Raw genomic sequence first — 15,808 nt, 5'->3', positions numbered from 1 at the left:
CATCTCCGTCTCAGACCACATGAAGATGCCAGTCCGGACCTCTTGTCAAGCAAAAGAGAGCACCGTGCACTGGCTCAATACTCTCCTTCTCGTTGACCCTACGCTGCACGCCACACTCAGGCCAAATGTTCCCAAAGTGGCGTCTGAGAACCAGAATCTCCCTGAAATCATCTGAGCAGATTCAGGAATTCACTGAAAATTATAAACCGCGTCCTCTTTCATCCACTCGTTCACTCCATTCCACGGGCACAGGTGAGTTATTTCTACAGCTGCAAGGAATGATTATTTTCATCACAGATTAATCTCCCAGTTATTTTCTCAATTCATCAATCAATCATTTGGTCAATAAATAGCCAAACAGTTATCACACAGACAAAAATGTTGTCTGTCTGTGTTATCACACACACAAAATTGTTGCTTGGTCTATCACACATTTACGATCACACGAGACAACAAAATACAGGAAATGGCACCATTTTGCTTTAAAAAAAACATTTTTTTTAAATCTAAATCTAAATCTCTTTTTTGTTGATGAACAAACTGATTAATCGACTAACCATTTCGGCTTTGGTAATTTGACTTTAAAATAATGATGCTACAACAGGGAAAAAAGTGACAAGAAACACATTTATGATGAGCTTGACTTGATAAAGTGCAGCAGGAAAGCATGTTTGTAAAAAGATTTATGTATTGTTTTTTCTTCAAATGATCTGGTAAACATGTTAGAATTATTATTATTTTGGTCTTCTCTTTTTTTCCCCCCTTGAAATCTTTGGCATAACTCTAAAGGGGGCTTGCACCCCAGTGTGTGAACCACAGGCCAAAACTCTGAATCACAGAGTGAAGCCAAAACAACACAACTTTGCTTTTAAAGTGAGGAACCAAGCGCATACAATCTCACATATTAAATTCACAGTCTATCCAACCTGGTTGCTTGTATATTGTTCAATAGCAAAAGTTATGTTTCTGTCACTTGAGCTCCTCCAACACCTCACCGCTCTTCCTGAAGCAAATATCACCTTAACAGCAACATGGCTCCCTGTCCCCCTGTCCCCCTGTCCCCCTGTCCCCGAGTTGTTTGAAGTCTTCTTTGTCTGCCGTCTTGGTGTTTTAAGCCTCAGTTGCAGCTGACAGTTTGGAGAAACTCTCCTGGAACAGGTGCCAGGAAGATAACAGCACCTGCAGCCCAGAGAGGTCACCACATTGACCTGCGATGACTTCTCTATTGTTGTGTCTTTGACTGAGAGCACAGACTGTGTGTGTGTGTGTGTGTGTGTACATGCATGTGCCTGCGTCCTTTCATGTGCACATATTTCTCTCAATGCTCCATTTGTCTTCCACACAGGTCTGCACGCGTATGCGAGTGAGCATTTTCTCTCCTTATCCAACTGATGGTCCATTCAAATTAAAATGAACCTCCATCACACTAATAGAAGGAGCGGAGAACAAAGCGCCGGCTCTCTGCAGTCAGCAGGAATAGCAGGAGGATTATCACTGCTATCGTCAGGGCTATTATCATTAAACCCAGTTGCCACTCTCCGCCTGCTCTGCAAACCATCGGGCCACAGTGAGTTTACTGCAGCACAAGTTTGAGTTCAGCTCAGAGCCGGTGTTTTAGCAGCAGAACCCCGGCGTGCTGGGAACGGTGCAACAGATGATTAGTCTGCTTTCAATTACTGTTTCTGGACATTTAGGAAATGATGTGTACTTTGGAAAGTACTAACCGTAATTTGAAGTTAATGAAACGTTTAACTATATGGTATATGCTATGCAGGAGCTGAAAACAAAACACTGTAGTTACCCTCTTGTTGTGATCTATTTCAGCTTCATCATCATCTGTATCTGCAATATTTACGAAAACCTGCAGCTGGTTCTGTAGCGTGACGCCTAGTTAGTTTCTCTTTCAAGCTTTCTTGACACAAATGTATGAATTAACAGTGCAACCAAACACTTACACATTGCTACTGTCTGTATCTGTTCATTTCATAAAAATATTTGTATTCATATCTGTATTTGGATTTTACGGGAAATAGGACAATGTTAAGTTGCATTGTTCTCAAATGCCATTAATACTCGTCACGCATATATAAATAAGTTTATATAATAGAATAACATAATATTGAACTCATAAATCAAGTAAATCAACACTGTTTTTGTTTGGGTTTAGTTTTTTTTTTTTTACAATTTCTATTTGTTGAAAATTAAGGCATATATTATACACACACACACACACACACCCTCTAACAAGCAAACTATATACAAATGTATATTTTTAGGTTTTACAGAGCCTTGATTAATAAGAAAAAAACTGTTGCACCTATACGACATAAAACAAATATACATGACAATATAAAAACCTTACAAACACAAAATGAAGAGGAGATGAATATAAATTTGGTCTCAAGTGTCTACAATTGGAAAACAAACAAAACAAAAAAACAAAATAACAGCCATATTGCATAATTATCAAAGGAGTTGAGTGTGCAATGGTGGGGGGGGGGGGGGGGGGGGCAGTTGAAAATAATTAGTTTAAAATGTCTGTTTTAAAAAATGAGAAAACTATTGACAAAAAACTGAACATCTCTCCTGGCCATTTTGCATGACATGACACTTGTAATTACATGTCCTGCGATGACGATGATGATGCTCACATCACCTTGATGATGCAGAAACAAACACAAGGGGCCATGACCTCATGAATGGATCACCAGATGAAAATAATATTTGTACAACATCAGCACGGCTTTGTCCAACACGGCCGACTAATCTGATGAAAATCACCCCAGTTTGAAACTCGCTCAATTTTAAAACATCCCCCGTCTTTGTGTTTTTTGCTTCTAAACTGTTTACATTTCAGCAAACCTGAATCAAGCAGCTCCTATTCACACTGTACAGACACCTGAATTATTCTGATACCGAAGAAAAAGTCTAAATCTGATGATTCTGAGCAGAGATAAGAGAATATAAAAAGCACTTCAGACACTTGTCAAAGATCCTCACTCTGGTTTTAACTGGTGTTTATATGATGTCTGTTTGCTTCCATTTGACTGACAGAAAAAGCGATGCTGTTGTAGCAAATTGTGTCAACTGGGTGACAACAAATAAGACTAGAGAAACAATGCTGTTCATATCTATTCAGAGCATATTATTTGTTTGCATTCATATTCATTTACACCCCAACTGGATATATGACATTTGAAGTTGTTTGTGCTGTTGTGTTCTCAGTCGTTATTCAGAGAAATGGAAGAAAGATTCGAGCTGAAGTGAAGCAAAGCTGTTTGAGCAGCTGACAAGACTGCTGCTCTTCAGATGTACAGCTGTGTTTCTCCACACAGAACGCTGAAATTGGAGCCGCACCTCTTATGGGGAATTGCACAATATACCTTGTGTCTAAATGTGGAAGGGTGAGTATGTAGGTTCATCTGTGCCAGCATTTCATCCCAGAGACATCCTCTCTCTTTGTCCTTTACGCAAGGCAACATTCATAGCCCCGGGTCCTACACACCCTTCACCCTTCACCGACAGCCCCAGCCCCAGAGCACCACTGTGGCATTGTCAGTGAGGTAGAGGAGGGGTGAGGGGGAGGGAGGGATGAAGGGTGAGGGGGAAGGGGGTTGTGGATGAAATTCTCCATCATGCCAAAACCCATCCAAGCAGACCCATGCCAAAGCACCATGTGTGTACAAACAATTCAACTGAATCCGACTCGATGTATACTCAGGCCTTATCTGGGTGAAGCCAAATACACTCTGAGCTATCAAAGGCAACGGATGAGTGATTGGAACTCTCAGTTTTTCAGCAAATGCAAACACATCTATTACGCTCCACCACTTCAAGCTGTACAAATCAAAATCAACGCGGCAAGGAGGAAAAATAAACACCACGCCGTGTGACTGTTAAGAAACTTGGAAAACAGGACTTCGCATATCGCACGGATCGGCCCAGAGGTATATAAAACTGCAGCTCGGCCATCGCTGGCCGACTCCGCGATGATACGCAGAACATCAGACAGAGTTAATGCAGGCAAAGATTTTTTCTAAATACCTTTTAAAGGATTTGCAAGATAAGCCTGTCGGTCTCTCCTAGAAGGAGCCCCTAAAGGATGCTAGAATCGATGGATGAGAGAGGATTTACTGTAGGGCGAAGAGGGGGAAAAACTGTTATTTAATGCTCACATGTGAACTGAATATTGAAGCAGGGAGGAAGCTCACATGTGTGCGCTCATCATTATCAATGCACTAATCTGCCATTAAGCAATTCCATCAGCCATATGGATCTAATGTGCACTGGATCAAACGTGTACTTATTCCTATGAATCAACCACTACACACGGGAAGTGGGAGATCGCTCGACACCTCTCATACAGAGTGAGATGAAAATACCACAGTGATAGAAAACAACATGTGTACAGCAACAGTGACTGAACTCTTCACACAGATCTCTTTATGGCAGAGATAATACTAGACATTTGACATTTAATGCCTTAATAATCCTTTGTAGGCAACTATGAAGGGGAAACTGACCGTTTGCTAAATCCCTCCTTCAAACACTGATTGGCCAATCAGAGCGACCCTAAGTAGCCACACTGGGGCTTGTTAAGCTTCGTATTTAGAGCTGCAGTAAGAGCAGTTCTCTGTATATTAAAGAGTCTGGGGCATTGTGTCTATGTTTTCAACCTGTTAGCTTTAGGTTTTTCTACAGTTCAAATTGTATTTCAAAATGTATTTTTCAGGCCTTTCATTAAGCAATGCAGTTTGGCTTTACTTCTTTTTTCATTACATATACAACAGTTTGCATTCTTCATCCATTTTTTTTCCCTTTCTCTTCATACTACCTCATCTGCTTATACTAATTACTAATGAATTACTAATTCAAGCCAGCAACGCAATTTAGTTTCAGCTTGTGCAGAAGCAGCAATCCCACTTCAATTTCTTCAGAAATTGCATCGTTTTCAACCTGTTAGCTGCAGCCTCTGAGTTTTAGCATGACATCATCTCTATAGCCAACAAGTGTGAATTAAACATCATTTTTAGTGTTTTCCTTCAAAAACAAACAAGCAGATACAGTGTTTTCAACTGACTCAAGGAGCCAACGTTAGCAACATTATCTAGATAACTGCAGCTGATAAAATCAAGCAACAGTCATTTCAGCTGAAAAATCAAAACTGATAGCTCCCCGCTAGAAATGAGAGGCCTGCATTAGCTCTCTGAAATCAAGGATGCAAATAAAAAAATTTAAATCAGTAAGAATTTGACGTAGTAAATCTGCCACCATTATAAATGTAACAGAAACCTTGATGGACACAGCACGTGTAACTACGGAAGGTTTAACAAATGATTAATTACACCGAAGAATGTGAATCTAACTCACACAAATACAATGCTATCTGTCCTCCAAGGGGAAACATACTACAGTGCTGACAGAGCAGCGGTACAGTCTTCTCCAGCTGCTCACATTCGTATTAATGACCTAAAACGACATCTATCAAGGATGGACAGCAGCGATTAGGGTGTCCACTTCAGTCCAAGTTGTGTGGAGCCACATCAAGGTTAAGAGCAGTTTCTTGGAGAACAGACGTGCTGCCGTCCGTCTCCACGCGCTCGCTTAGTGAAATAAACTCGTTCGGACATTGTGAAGGTGTGGGATTGTCTCCGACCTCCAGAGACAGACCCCAGGAGAGGCCCTCTTGTAAAACGCTCCATCTTATTAATGGAAATAAATGCTGTTAGCGCCCACCCCTCCTCATTGCCTGCACCCCCCACCCCCCCGCAATAAGACGTGTCTATTCTTGGCTAAAGTCCCCTTCATTAACGTTATCTCAAAATAGGCACCCAGTCTGATGGCGAGAGAAGGGGTAGGTTAAGCTGCTTCATCCAATTTCATTATTCCATATGAGGCGGGGTATCAGTGCTAACTTTGCTATGTCAGCACAGCAGACGCGGTAGTTGTGCTGTGGCTGAAGCATGACATCGGTGCAGAGGTTTTAGTCACTGCGAGTCGAGCGGACCGCCAAATGATCAGATGCTGTCTGAGCATTCATGTGTTTGTGATTTTTAATTTTCCAATGCACTCAAATGGCAGCTAAACACATTTCACGGATGACTTGCCGTAGTTTGGACTTTGTGAAACAGCAAAAAGCTTCTTTTTTTTTTTTTTGGTGCACAAAGTTCTAACACCTTCTTCAGCTATTTTCTGCATATGAAATATTTTCACAGTAGCAGACTCCATGCTGTGAATGCGTACAAGCAAGCCAGAGGACAATGACAATGACGACGACGAAGACAACAACAACAATGTGCATGCTGCTGAAAGGACAGACGTGAAGAGAAAGAGAGAGGGAGAGAGACAGAAATTGAAATAAAAGGAATGAAAGAGAGGAAGAAAGGGAGAGAGATAAAGAAAGTGTGAAACTGCAGACCGTCAAATGATCTGGCTTCTCTCCAGGCATGATGACTCAGGGATGATGGCACAGTTAGAGCTAATTAGGATCATAAACTGGAGAAATGTTTTGCACCATGATGTGCCAGGTACCTACATGCTACTGATAGGACCTCAGATGTGAGAGCTTGTCTTGACAAACTATCTTGAAGCAAAAACTAAACTTGAAAACTTATACAATTGTAACGCACTGTTTTATTTGACTAAATCACATGAAAGTAAAGAACTTGATTTAGTGAAAGATAACATCTACACTGAATGGAGATTTTGAAGCTGGCTGTCTTCATGCAAGATCAGGCTGTTTATTATGGGTTGATCTGCCCATTATGTTTTGATGTATTAATTTAAATAAAATATCAGAAAATTGTGATAAAATTGTGCAAAATCACACCTTTAAATTCTTTGTTTTGTCTGACCTTGGCATTTTTCAACTTTGTGCCGTTTCATTTTATCTGCATCATCTAACTGATTAATCAACTAATTGTTTCAGTTCTAGAATAGAAACATAACTGAATCACATCAGCAGGGAGTTAACAAATGTGAAGTCGGGAAATATGTAGACAATGCCCTCTGTTCCTGTTTGAAGATGGCCGACCAGGCATGAAAAGGACATTTTATTCGACATTTGGAACATACTAAAAATCAGTGGTTTCTAACCTGGGGGGTCAGGACCCAGACAAGTGGGCACAGGATGAGTCAAATGGGTTGCGACATGATTTTCAGGGTAGAAAAATAAAGAAAAAAAATTCGGTTACACAAGATAATTCTTATTTTTTGACTCCCCTCTAACCATATCATAACTATAAATCACTCCATATATTCACTTGTTATGCCTTTAAAACTAATTCAAAACAACACAACAGTCTGAGAAGAGAGGATCACTCAGTACTACTGTTAATTGGTTATGATGTTTTGACCTATCATTGCTGCAGTGTGGGTATCAGGCAGTGCCACCATTGTTTCTGTTTGAAGCTGGCGTGATGATGCAGGGTCAGGCATAAGAACAGATAGATATTGTAATAACGTACAGATACTGTTAATCAGTGGTTCCCATCCTGCAAGATGGGGTTTGATCAAGATGCTTTCTAAGTTAAGAAATAAGAAGAAACTAGAGGTAGTTTTACCTCTTCAATGCTCTAAAAATTCAGTAGTGTGAGAAGAGAAAATCACTCTTTGAATGAATTGCTCACAACAGACAGGACACGATGCACTCTGTGAGGAAGGATCATAAAGGCGGCTACAAATTAAGGGGCCATAAGCAAAATTATAATTATAATTATAAATACAGTTAAAGGTGCCATATTGTATAGTGAGATTTTTTCTTTCTTTTTTTTTATTATAAAGCAGGTCTAGGTGCTATATGAAAGTATCAAAGCACTCAGTCCACAGAGAAATTTACACAACCTGTATTCAGACACTGAGCTCAAAACAAGCTGTTAGGACTCCCTGTAAGTTTCTGTTGCTACAACAAAGCAGTCCCTTCTCTCAGCCATGGCCCAAGCCCAGCCCACCCTGACCCACTATTCAGCCCTGCAGGATTTGGTTTCTCTGAGTGTTTACCTGAAATCTGCTATATTTATATTCACTCACTCAGAAAACAGTAAGCCAATCAGAGGATATTCTCTCTTCTGATTGGCTCACCAAGCTGTTGTTGCTAGAGCTCCAGAGAGAAGCCTGAGAGAAGAGATGTAAAACTACGCTGAGATGGTTTTTGGTTCTTCAAACAACAAATATATCTTCTTATGGATCAACAATTCAAACAAAACACAGAAGTGTAAAACATGGGACCTTTAAGACAACAAACCACTGTGAGTACACCTTGTTGCTCCATTAGCATCAAAGATTCTTCCATGCAACAACTGTTGTGACATTCACTGAACGCCTGACACGTGTAACACAAAGTCACATACTGTCAGAGCTGTCAGTCAAACAGCACTGAAAGGACTCCACTTTGACTCCACTTTGTTCCTCAAGTCCAACGCCAACTCAGAATCTCTGTGACAGTTGATATGAGGCAGCTTCGCTCCCTTTATTCCACCATGAACCCTCTCATGTTGTGTTGTCTCGTGGACTGCAGACGCACAAACACTGACAGGAAGCTATAATGCTGCTGACTTGCTGTGCTACATCTCTGTTTATGAGGACTGACAGCTTATGGTGAACGGCAGCGCACCAGCACGTACTGCACACGCATGTACACAAACACACACACACAAATGCACACAGAGAAAACACAAATCTATGCTGCGACACACTCACACATGCATACAAACAAATTCACACACAGAGGCGTCACACTCTGGAGCAGGGTCACATATATTAGCGCAGTTAAGTTACATATCAGTGTAACAGTTCTTAAATGTCTCCCCTAAAGTAGTTATTGTTTTAGAAGCTGTTGAGGACGGACTGACGGCACATAACACATGACTAACACAATTAAACTTCTGTTTTTTTGTCGTCATGGCAACAAGTGCAACAAGTTATTTGTGATGTGAGTTATACCCTTATCTTTCCAACTGTGGGAGTCGTCAAACAACAGACTAATTAACTTAAGTGTCACCTTCTGAATTTTTTTAATCTGTACCTGTGCTTTTTATACTTGTGATTCCTTTTCTCCACAATCTGACAGAGGCAGCTCTCAGCAGTTTGTATGAGTGTGTTATTGAGACATTTTGGCAGAAAATTCGTTTTCTGTGCCTGAACTTTAAGTACAATTTCTCACTGCAGAGCTCGCAAAAGCCAAGAGGGACTATTACGAGATAATTACTAATTATGCTAATGTGCAATAGTTGTGCTATTCCTTTTCCTTGGTCATTTTATCAGCGGTCCTCAAGAGACCACAGTCAGTAGTAATAACCTTTTTCCCTCAGCTAAACGCTCAGTCAGTCAGAGGACGCTGTGTCCTAAACTGCCGACTCCTCCGCCACTACCCTTAATCAGGAAGTGCCTGTAAATTCACAGAGCCATGCATGTGCACAGAGAGGAGCGTCGCGCCGCTTCCATCGGCACTGACCTTCATTAACCTCATAAATGCCAGCGGTGTTCCTGTCGCAGCTCTTAATGCGGTTATCAGCACAAACACAAACAAATGTGACAGAAGTGTTTCAGGGCTAAAACTAGAGCATCTGGGAAATACATCTCTTCTTCTCTCCCACAGCACGCAGGCTGTGTGACATTGGGCCGTCCCAACATGGAAACCAGCAGCAGCAACTCCTGATTTCCAGTACCCAGAACCCCCCAGCACCACCTCCCCTGACTGTAAACAAACCTACATTAGGTAAATTGTTGCATGGACAATTTACGAGAATGAGCAAGATGTGTTTTCATTGAAATCCCGTACCTGCTGCACTAGAATTTTATTTATGAATGATTCTGAATGTAGTCACAGGCCGCTGCAGAATATATACTGTACCATTACTACTGGACAGGTTTACAGGTACTGTCACACCAGTTTGGCACCAAGCACAGAAAAAACTGAGACACTGACAAAACTAAACAGGTCAGATTCAAAATAATCTCACAGCTCACAGCAGAACTGCACCTGAACCATTCAACATCACTACACTAGAGTCTACATATATGGACCGTTTAAGCCATTGTAACTTGGGTGGAACCATTTTTCAACAAGACTTCACTGCAGTATTATCCGGCACTTAGCAGGTTCCTGAATCTTACTTTCTTTTGTTACTGATGCAGTCTGTCAGGCTCTAACAAGTGGAAACTGAACTGAGAGCAGTTTTTTAAATTTGTATTATTTCTTTGCAATTCTGCTGTTGCTTTAAAAAAAAATCTTGAAGCTGCAGTTTTTGAAGAGTTTTCTTTCAATTTTTTGCCTTCAGTGGACAGATGAGGGACAAACAGGGAATGAGGGGAGACATTCAGGGTCCCTTCTCAGAATCAAACTGGGCACATTGCTTGTAGGTGCAGTTTTACTTTAACTGAAGTTTCAGTGGGCCGACAAAAGATGTAAACGCTGCATGAAAAAAGACTGCACTACCATGTCACAATGACAAAACCAGCTACAAAGATGTAGACTATCTCATAAGCCTGAATGCCAGATAGCACCATTTGTAAGATATAAGAGGTGTTAAATCAGCACGTCGACAAAGAAAGCTTCAAGATAATGAATTACTGTACAACAACAACAATCAAATCTTTTTCCTGCTGTATAATAAATGCAAAATGGGTTAACAAAAATTATAAATTATATACATACACATATATATATATACATATACATATATATATATACATATGTATTTACTATGAGGAATGTTCAACAACAGTGAGGTAAAGCGGTGACAAGATGAAACTAATTGACTGAGATATGACGGTATTTTCTCTACAGAATGTTTACAAATAACACTGCTATCACAACTGTAAGTAAATAAATGTCATGCACCGTTACAGGCTGAAAACACTCACGTATCTGATACTGTAATATCATAAATGCGTCATTATCCCAGTGAAACAAAACTATTTTTAGTAGTTCCTGAATACATTACAATATACAGCATTTTGGAGATACAAGCTTTTCATCCAAAGGAGACCATCACTGAGATTTGTGTTAAGTGTGCAAATCAAGTAATTAAAAATTATCATATGCGCAAACATACCTGGCTGATAAAATGAATGCAGTCAGGATTGTAAAAAACAGTAAAATCCTAATGGAGTTCTGTGTTCCTCTGTCTCCGCTCTCCGTCCTGACCTTTGCCCTCACCTCCATACTTCCTTTATCACTGTCACCAGTGCTACGTGGGAAGCGGGTGATACTGGAGAGCCGGAGTTCCCTCACACTCTTCCCTCCTCTGCTCTGCTGCAGGTCAGACAGTCAGAGAAGCCCCCAGAGAACACTGGTGGGCCTGATGCCGATCAACGTGTCCGCCCCGCTAATGTCCCCGCTGGTGGCCCCTGGCCTCCTTAGACAGGAGCCTTGAATGTGAGAAAGCAATGACCCTCACCCCTCTGCCCTGCCCCGCACGACCCCCCCTCTTATGCCTCAACTTTCATCACCACCCCGGCAGCCCACACTCGACCCCTCTGCCTCCACCTCGCTCAGAACGAGAACATAAACAGTAATTGCTACATAAATTATGTTACACTCTGTGTTTTTTACATTTCCCCCTCGGCGATCTTGATGATTTGCTGATATACCGTACTGTACCCTGCAGAGTACAGGGTGATAAGTGCGGTTGTAAAAAAATAAAATAAAATAATGTTGGTCTATAAATCTCTGCTGTGCTTATTTTGGTTCATAAAAAACACATTGTGGATAAAATACAAGGAATACGTTGTTGTACATATGCCACAGTTAAAGGCAGATGAGGGGAACAACGGTCATGTCAAACTGGTGATTGACAGGTATGATTTTGCCGAGAGCAGCCTAGTGAAAAAAAAACACTGTACATCACTGGACTGGTCACACACCTCCAACAGGATTTTTTTTGTGGCGCCGACATCCCTTTGGGGACGTAACCGTAAATCAAAAGGCTGTGATTAATTAAGAGCAGACACACTGTATATCCATGAGTCCTTCTAGGAGCTATGACACCGGTCACAGACTGTGCTTAAGGGGGAGCAAACAAATACACAGCAAGGTGTACATCCGCACAACGCTGGGCTGACAGGAGCATTGTAATCTGAACAATACGGGGAGGCAGCTGTTGGCAAACTGCAGCTGAAGAACAGCAGAGAGAGCTAAAGACACAGCTGATGGATTTAGTAAAGTGTGGGATTTCTAGGAAGTCTGTCTGGAAAATGGGCCTGTAATCTCCTTTGTGTAATGATTTGTTTTGTCCATCCAAAAATGAACAATTGCAAAGAAGAGTTTGGTGGGAAAAAAAAAATTAATAGAAGTTGTGAGGATGAATCTGCTTACAACCTTCTGAATACACACATAGGTTTTAGTGACTCTATCTACAAATAATCTGCAGCCTTTTCTAGGGATTAAGCCCCAAATGCCAAGCAATAATCCCTCTGTGACTTTCTGCTTTAAAGTCTGCAAAATAACTGTGTGAAATCTCAAGATGATCACATTTGAGATGAAGGAATATTAAGATTAAAAAAATGCTCATTTAATCTTTGTGTGATTTGCGTTCAAGTTTTGAATTAGAAAAAAAATAAATTGTGGTTTTACTTTGACAGCTTAAGAAACATTTAGAGAGGAAAAACAATCAGACAGAAAGGACAGATCTGAGTGAACGTCTCAGCTGCTGGAGCACAGTGAGTCCACCTCCTGCAGCTTTGGAGGAGTCAGCGGCCATCAGCACTTTCCAAAGACACAGTTCATTTACAACCGGTCCCATGAACTGGCCCCTAATGTCCCGTGTTATCAGAATGAATCAGCAGCGCTGATAAATTAGCCGTTCGGAAACAGGCTGCGAAGGCCTGTCAGCTAATGTGCACGCGTTTGTGTGATACTCATACGCAATGTTTAATGTTGTGGAACCAATTCTGTCGTTTCCATTATGTAAATACATTTGCCTCAGCACTATATTTTATGTATTGTCTGCCTTGTCTCAATTACTTGGGCTATTAAAAATCAAGAGGTTATGGAAATGAGGTGCAGTTGTCTGTTTGTAGTTTGATGACAAGTGCAAAGTGTTTATGAAAGCTCGTTATGCATTCAATTGCAGTCGGATACGTCAACACGCTCCGAGCGTTCATCCATATTCCACAATGCAATGGGGTGGCACGTCAGTATCTTCAAGCATAAACAACACAAACAGTTGTGTTATCATCTGTTATACACATAAATAAATAAAAATATAAATAAATAAAAATAAATGTGTCATTGCTATTTTATTTAGATCTCCCCTCGTTTTCTTATGGAGGTGCCAGAAAATGTGATAATGGAAAAAAAAAAAAAACTATACATCCGGGAGTGTTTGTGGCTTTGCCAGAGCAAATAAGTGTTTGATGATTCAGTTTGGGTAACTTACTGTTAATTAGCCAAAACACCTCAGGGGATAATCAAGAGAACTAAATCAGGGAGAATATCTTTAGAGGCAGCTTTAAAGTATCAAAGGTTTCACTGACATATCTAAATAACTTTGTTCCTAATCTTTTTAAAATGTCATTCCCCAATTTGCACTGTGGAGTGAAAGATGAAATAACATGGTGTAAAATTACTCAGCAACTGCAGATAAATGTAACAGTGAACAAAAAAAATGTGTAGTAAATTGTGACTATCTTAAAATAGAGAAAACACAACATCTCAAAGCGAGAAGTGGTGAGATAGAAATGTGTGATTCCTGAGTGTTGTTTTGGTTTTTTTTTTCATTCAGTCAATGCATGGTGTAAATGGCAGAAATATATGGATTTCAATGGCAGATGAAGTGTAGTTACTGGGGATATGTTTAGCATGAACCCCGGTCAGCATCTGTTACAGTTCGGCTGCAGAGACGCTCAGTGTCTGGAAAAAAAAACGTCACAGTTGTGATGTTTCAGTCAGTGAAAATCAGCATGCTTTTCCGTTTTAATTACAGATATAATTGAGTGTTTTACAGTGTGTCCAACACACTGACTTGACCCTCACTTCTTCATTAGAAGCACTTCTTCTGTTTACATTTGTATCATAATTAAGAAAAAAATACACAAATAAAAATCACAGCACTAAATTAAATGTTATCCTGAATTATTAAGCAGCTAATGACATTTTCCTTCTTTCTCTCCGTTTCAGGCCCACAACTGTTTCTTAAACTTGAGATATTTTACTGTTGAGTCGAGCTGAATTAAAAGCAGCAGAGCTCTGGAGTTCAAGCCTCTAATGAGGGGAAAATATTTTTATAAGAGACAACAGGAAAAGAGAGAAGCTCCGAGAAATGATTAGGAATATCACTACTGTATTTCAGGAGCTTGGTGAGCTATCAGTGATATAACAATTAAATGTGAGTCCTCTCTTTAAAATTCCCAGTTTTATTATGGTGAATATTGAGCTTTCCTTACACCATAAACTGAAGTTTAATTCATTGAAATCAATAAGAGAAACGGGTTTAGAAATTGTGGAAGAAAACTGCTTCTTTTTAAGGAAGTTAAACGGGAGTCGGTGCCACGTCGCCTCCTTTTCCTTTTGTATAAAAAAAAAAATCAGGTGTTAAATAGTAAAAACAAGCCGCTTTTCTCACAAGGTCGCGTTTATTTAAACTATTCAAGCAAATTTATAGTTTAATTTGTTCATTATCGTCCTGGATGTCAGAGACACTGGAGGCTTTTTAAGGACAATAAACGCAGCAGCAACTTCAGCTTTACCATGGACAGACAATGCGTCATTCAGAGCCGATGCTACGGGATATTATTGTTCCTTCACAAAGCAGGTGACATTTCTTTATGTTCATTGTTTTCAGTGTTTCGATATGCACGAGGCTAAAGCCGCCGCGGAGCTGACTGCGCAGAGGCTGAGACAGCGCGGGGTCGACCGGGCTCCCATGCGCTCCGATGCCCCGCCAAGGTGCGCGCGACCTCTGCTCGCACTGGAGAGAGAAGACACAAAAAGGGAAACAAGTGTTGCAAAGTTTTACCTTTTCTCTTAGATCGCCTCCTCCTCCTCTTCTTCAGCTTGCATTTGACTTGGCCGCTCTGAGCCCCGGACGCGCGGCTGTTGTTTCCAAGTACGGATGCCATCAGCGCAGCCTTTGGAGCGAAGCGCAGGAATAACTTGGACTCGGCAGCTCGACTCTCCTTTGTACTTGTCTCGCTTCAGCCTCCGTTGCTCTCTGAGAACGCAGCGTCCTCGGGTTTGACGTAGAGACTATATTTTCGGCTCTCCCTCGTTTTTTTATCCCTCCAAACCAGGGGGGGAGCGCGTCTTGCTGTTCGTGTATCACCTCTGAAACTCCAGCTTGCCTCCAGCTCACGGAGAGACTGTTTGCAGCGCAGCGTGGCAGCTCTCAGCTGCACTGATACCGGCGCCCTGTCTGCTCCGCTCCTCTCCGACAGTTTTCCGCGCCTCTGCAGAAATTTTGGCATCAGCCACTTTGAATTCAATCATGCGGGACTCCTATCTATTTGCTGCCGAGCTTTCTAATTAGGGTCCAATCCTGGCTGTCTGGGAGGTGTGACATCACCAGCGACACCCACCAGCCCACACCCCTTATTCACCCGCTGCTTTTTTAAAATCTTTCTTTTTTTTTCTTTTTTACATTTCGACTTATTCTTCACACTTTTTCCTCCACTTTTTTTCACACTGCAGGGGAAGTCTGTTCTCTTCCGCTCTCCGCTGGGGGGGTCAGAGGTCACCCTGGTAGGGATACTTGCTCAAGGGTACTTAAGCAGGTCGGCTGTTTACCAGCATGTGGGGGGGTTTGAATATGGGTTCCTCCTGCTGGCAGGCTGCTTCCATGCTCCCTGCTTCCCACCCTGCTGTAAACTC

At 41.2% G+C, this 15,808-nt stretch overlaps 1 protein-coding gene across 1 annotated transcript in view; it reads right to left on the bottom strand.

Annotated features, from left to right (window-relative positions):
* The window catches only part of adarb2 (adenosine deaminase RNA specific B2 (inactive)), a 194,922-nt gene extending 179,480 nt beyond the window's left edge, over positions 1-15,442 (bottom strand). The window contains exon 1 of the mRNA XM_023412894.2: positions 14,958-15,442. Coding sequence (XP_023268662.2) covers positions 14,958-15,060 — 103 coding nt within the window. The 5' untranslated portion in view covers positions 15,061-15,442. The remainder of the gene's footprint in view (positions 1-14,957) is intronic.
* Positions 15,443-15,808: the final 366 nt, after the last annotated feature.

This window comes from Seriola lalandi, unplaced genomic scaffold (genome assembly GCF_002814215.2).
Source record: "Seriola lalandi dorsalis isolate HSWRI2012SDOR001 ecotype SW California unplaced genomic scaffold, Sedor1 jcf7180002054494, whole genome shotgun sequence".
In the NCBI taxonomy this organism is placed as follows: Eukaryota; Metazoa; Chordata; class Actinopteri; order Carangiformes; family Carangidae; genus Seriola; species Seriola lalandi.
Note: the sequence above shows the minus strand (reverse complement) of the source record. Positions and strands in the feature narration are given on the sequence as shown.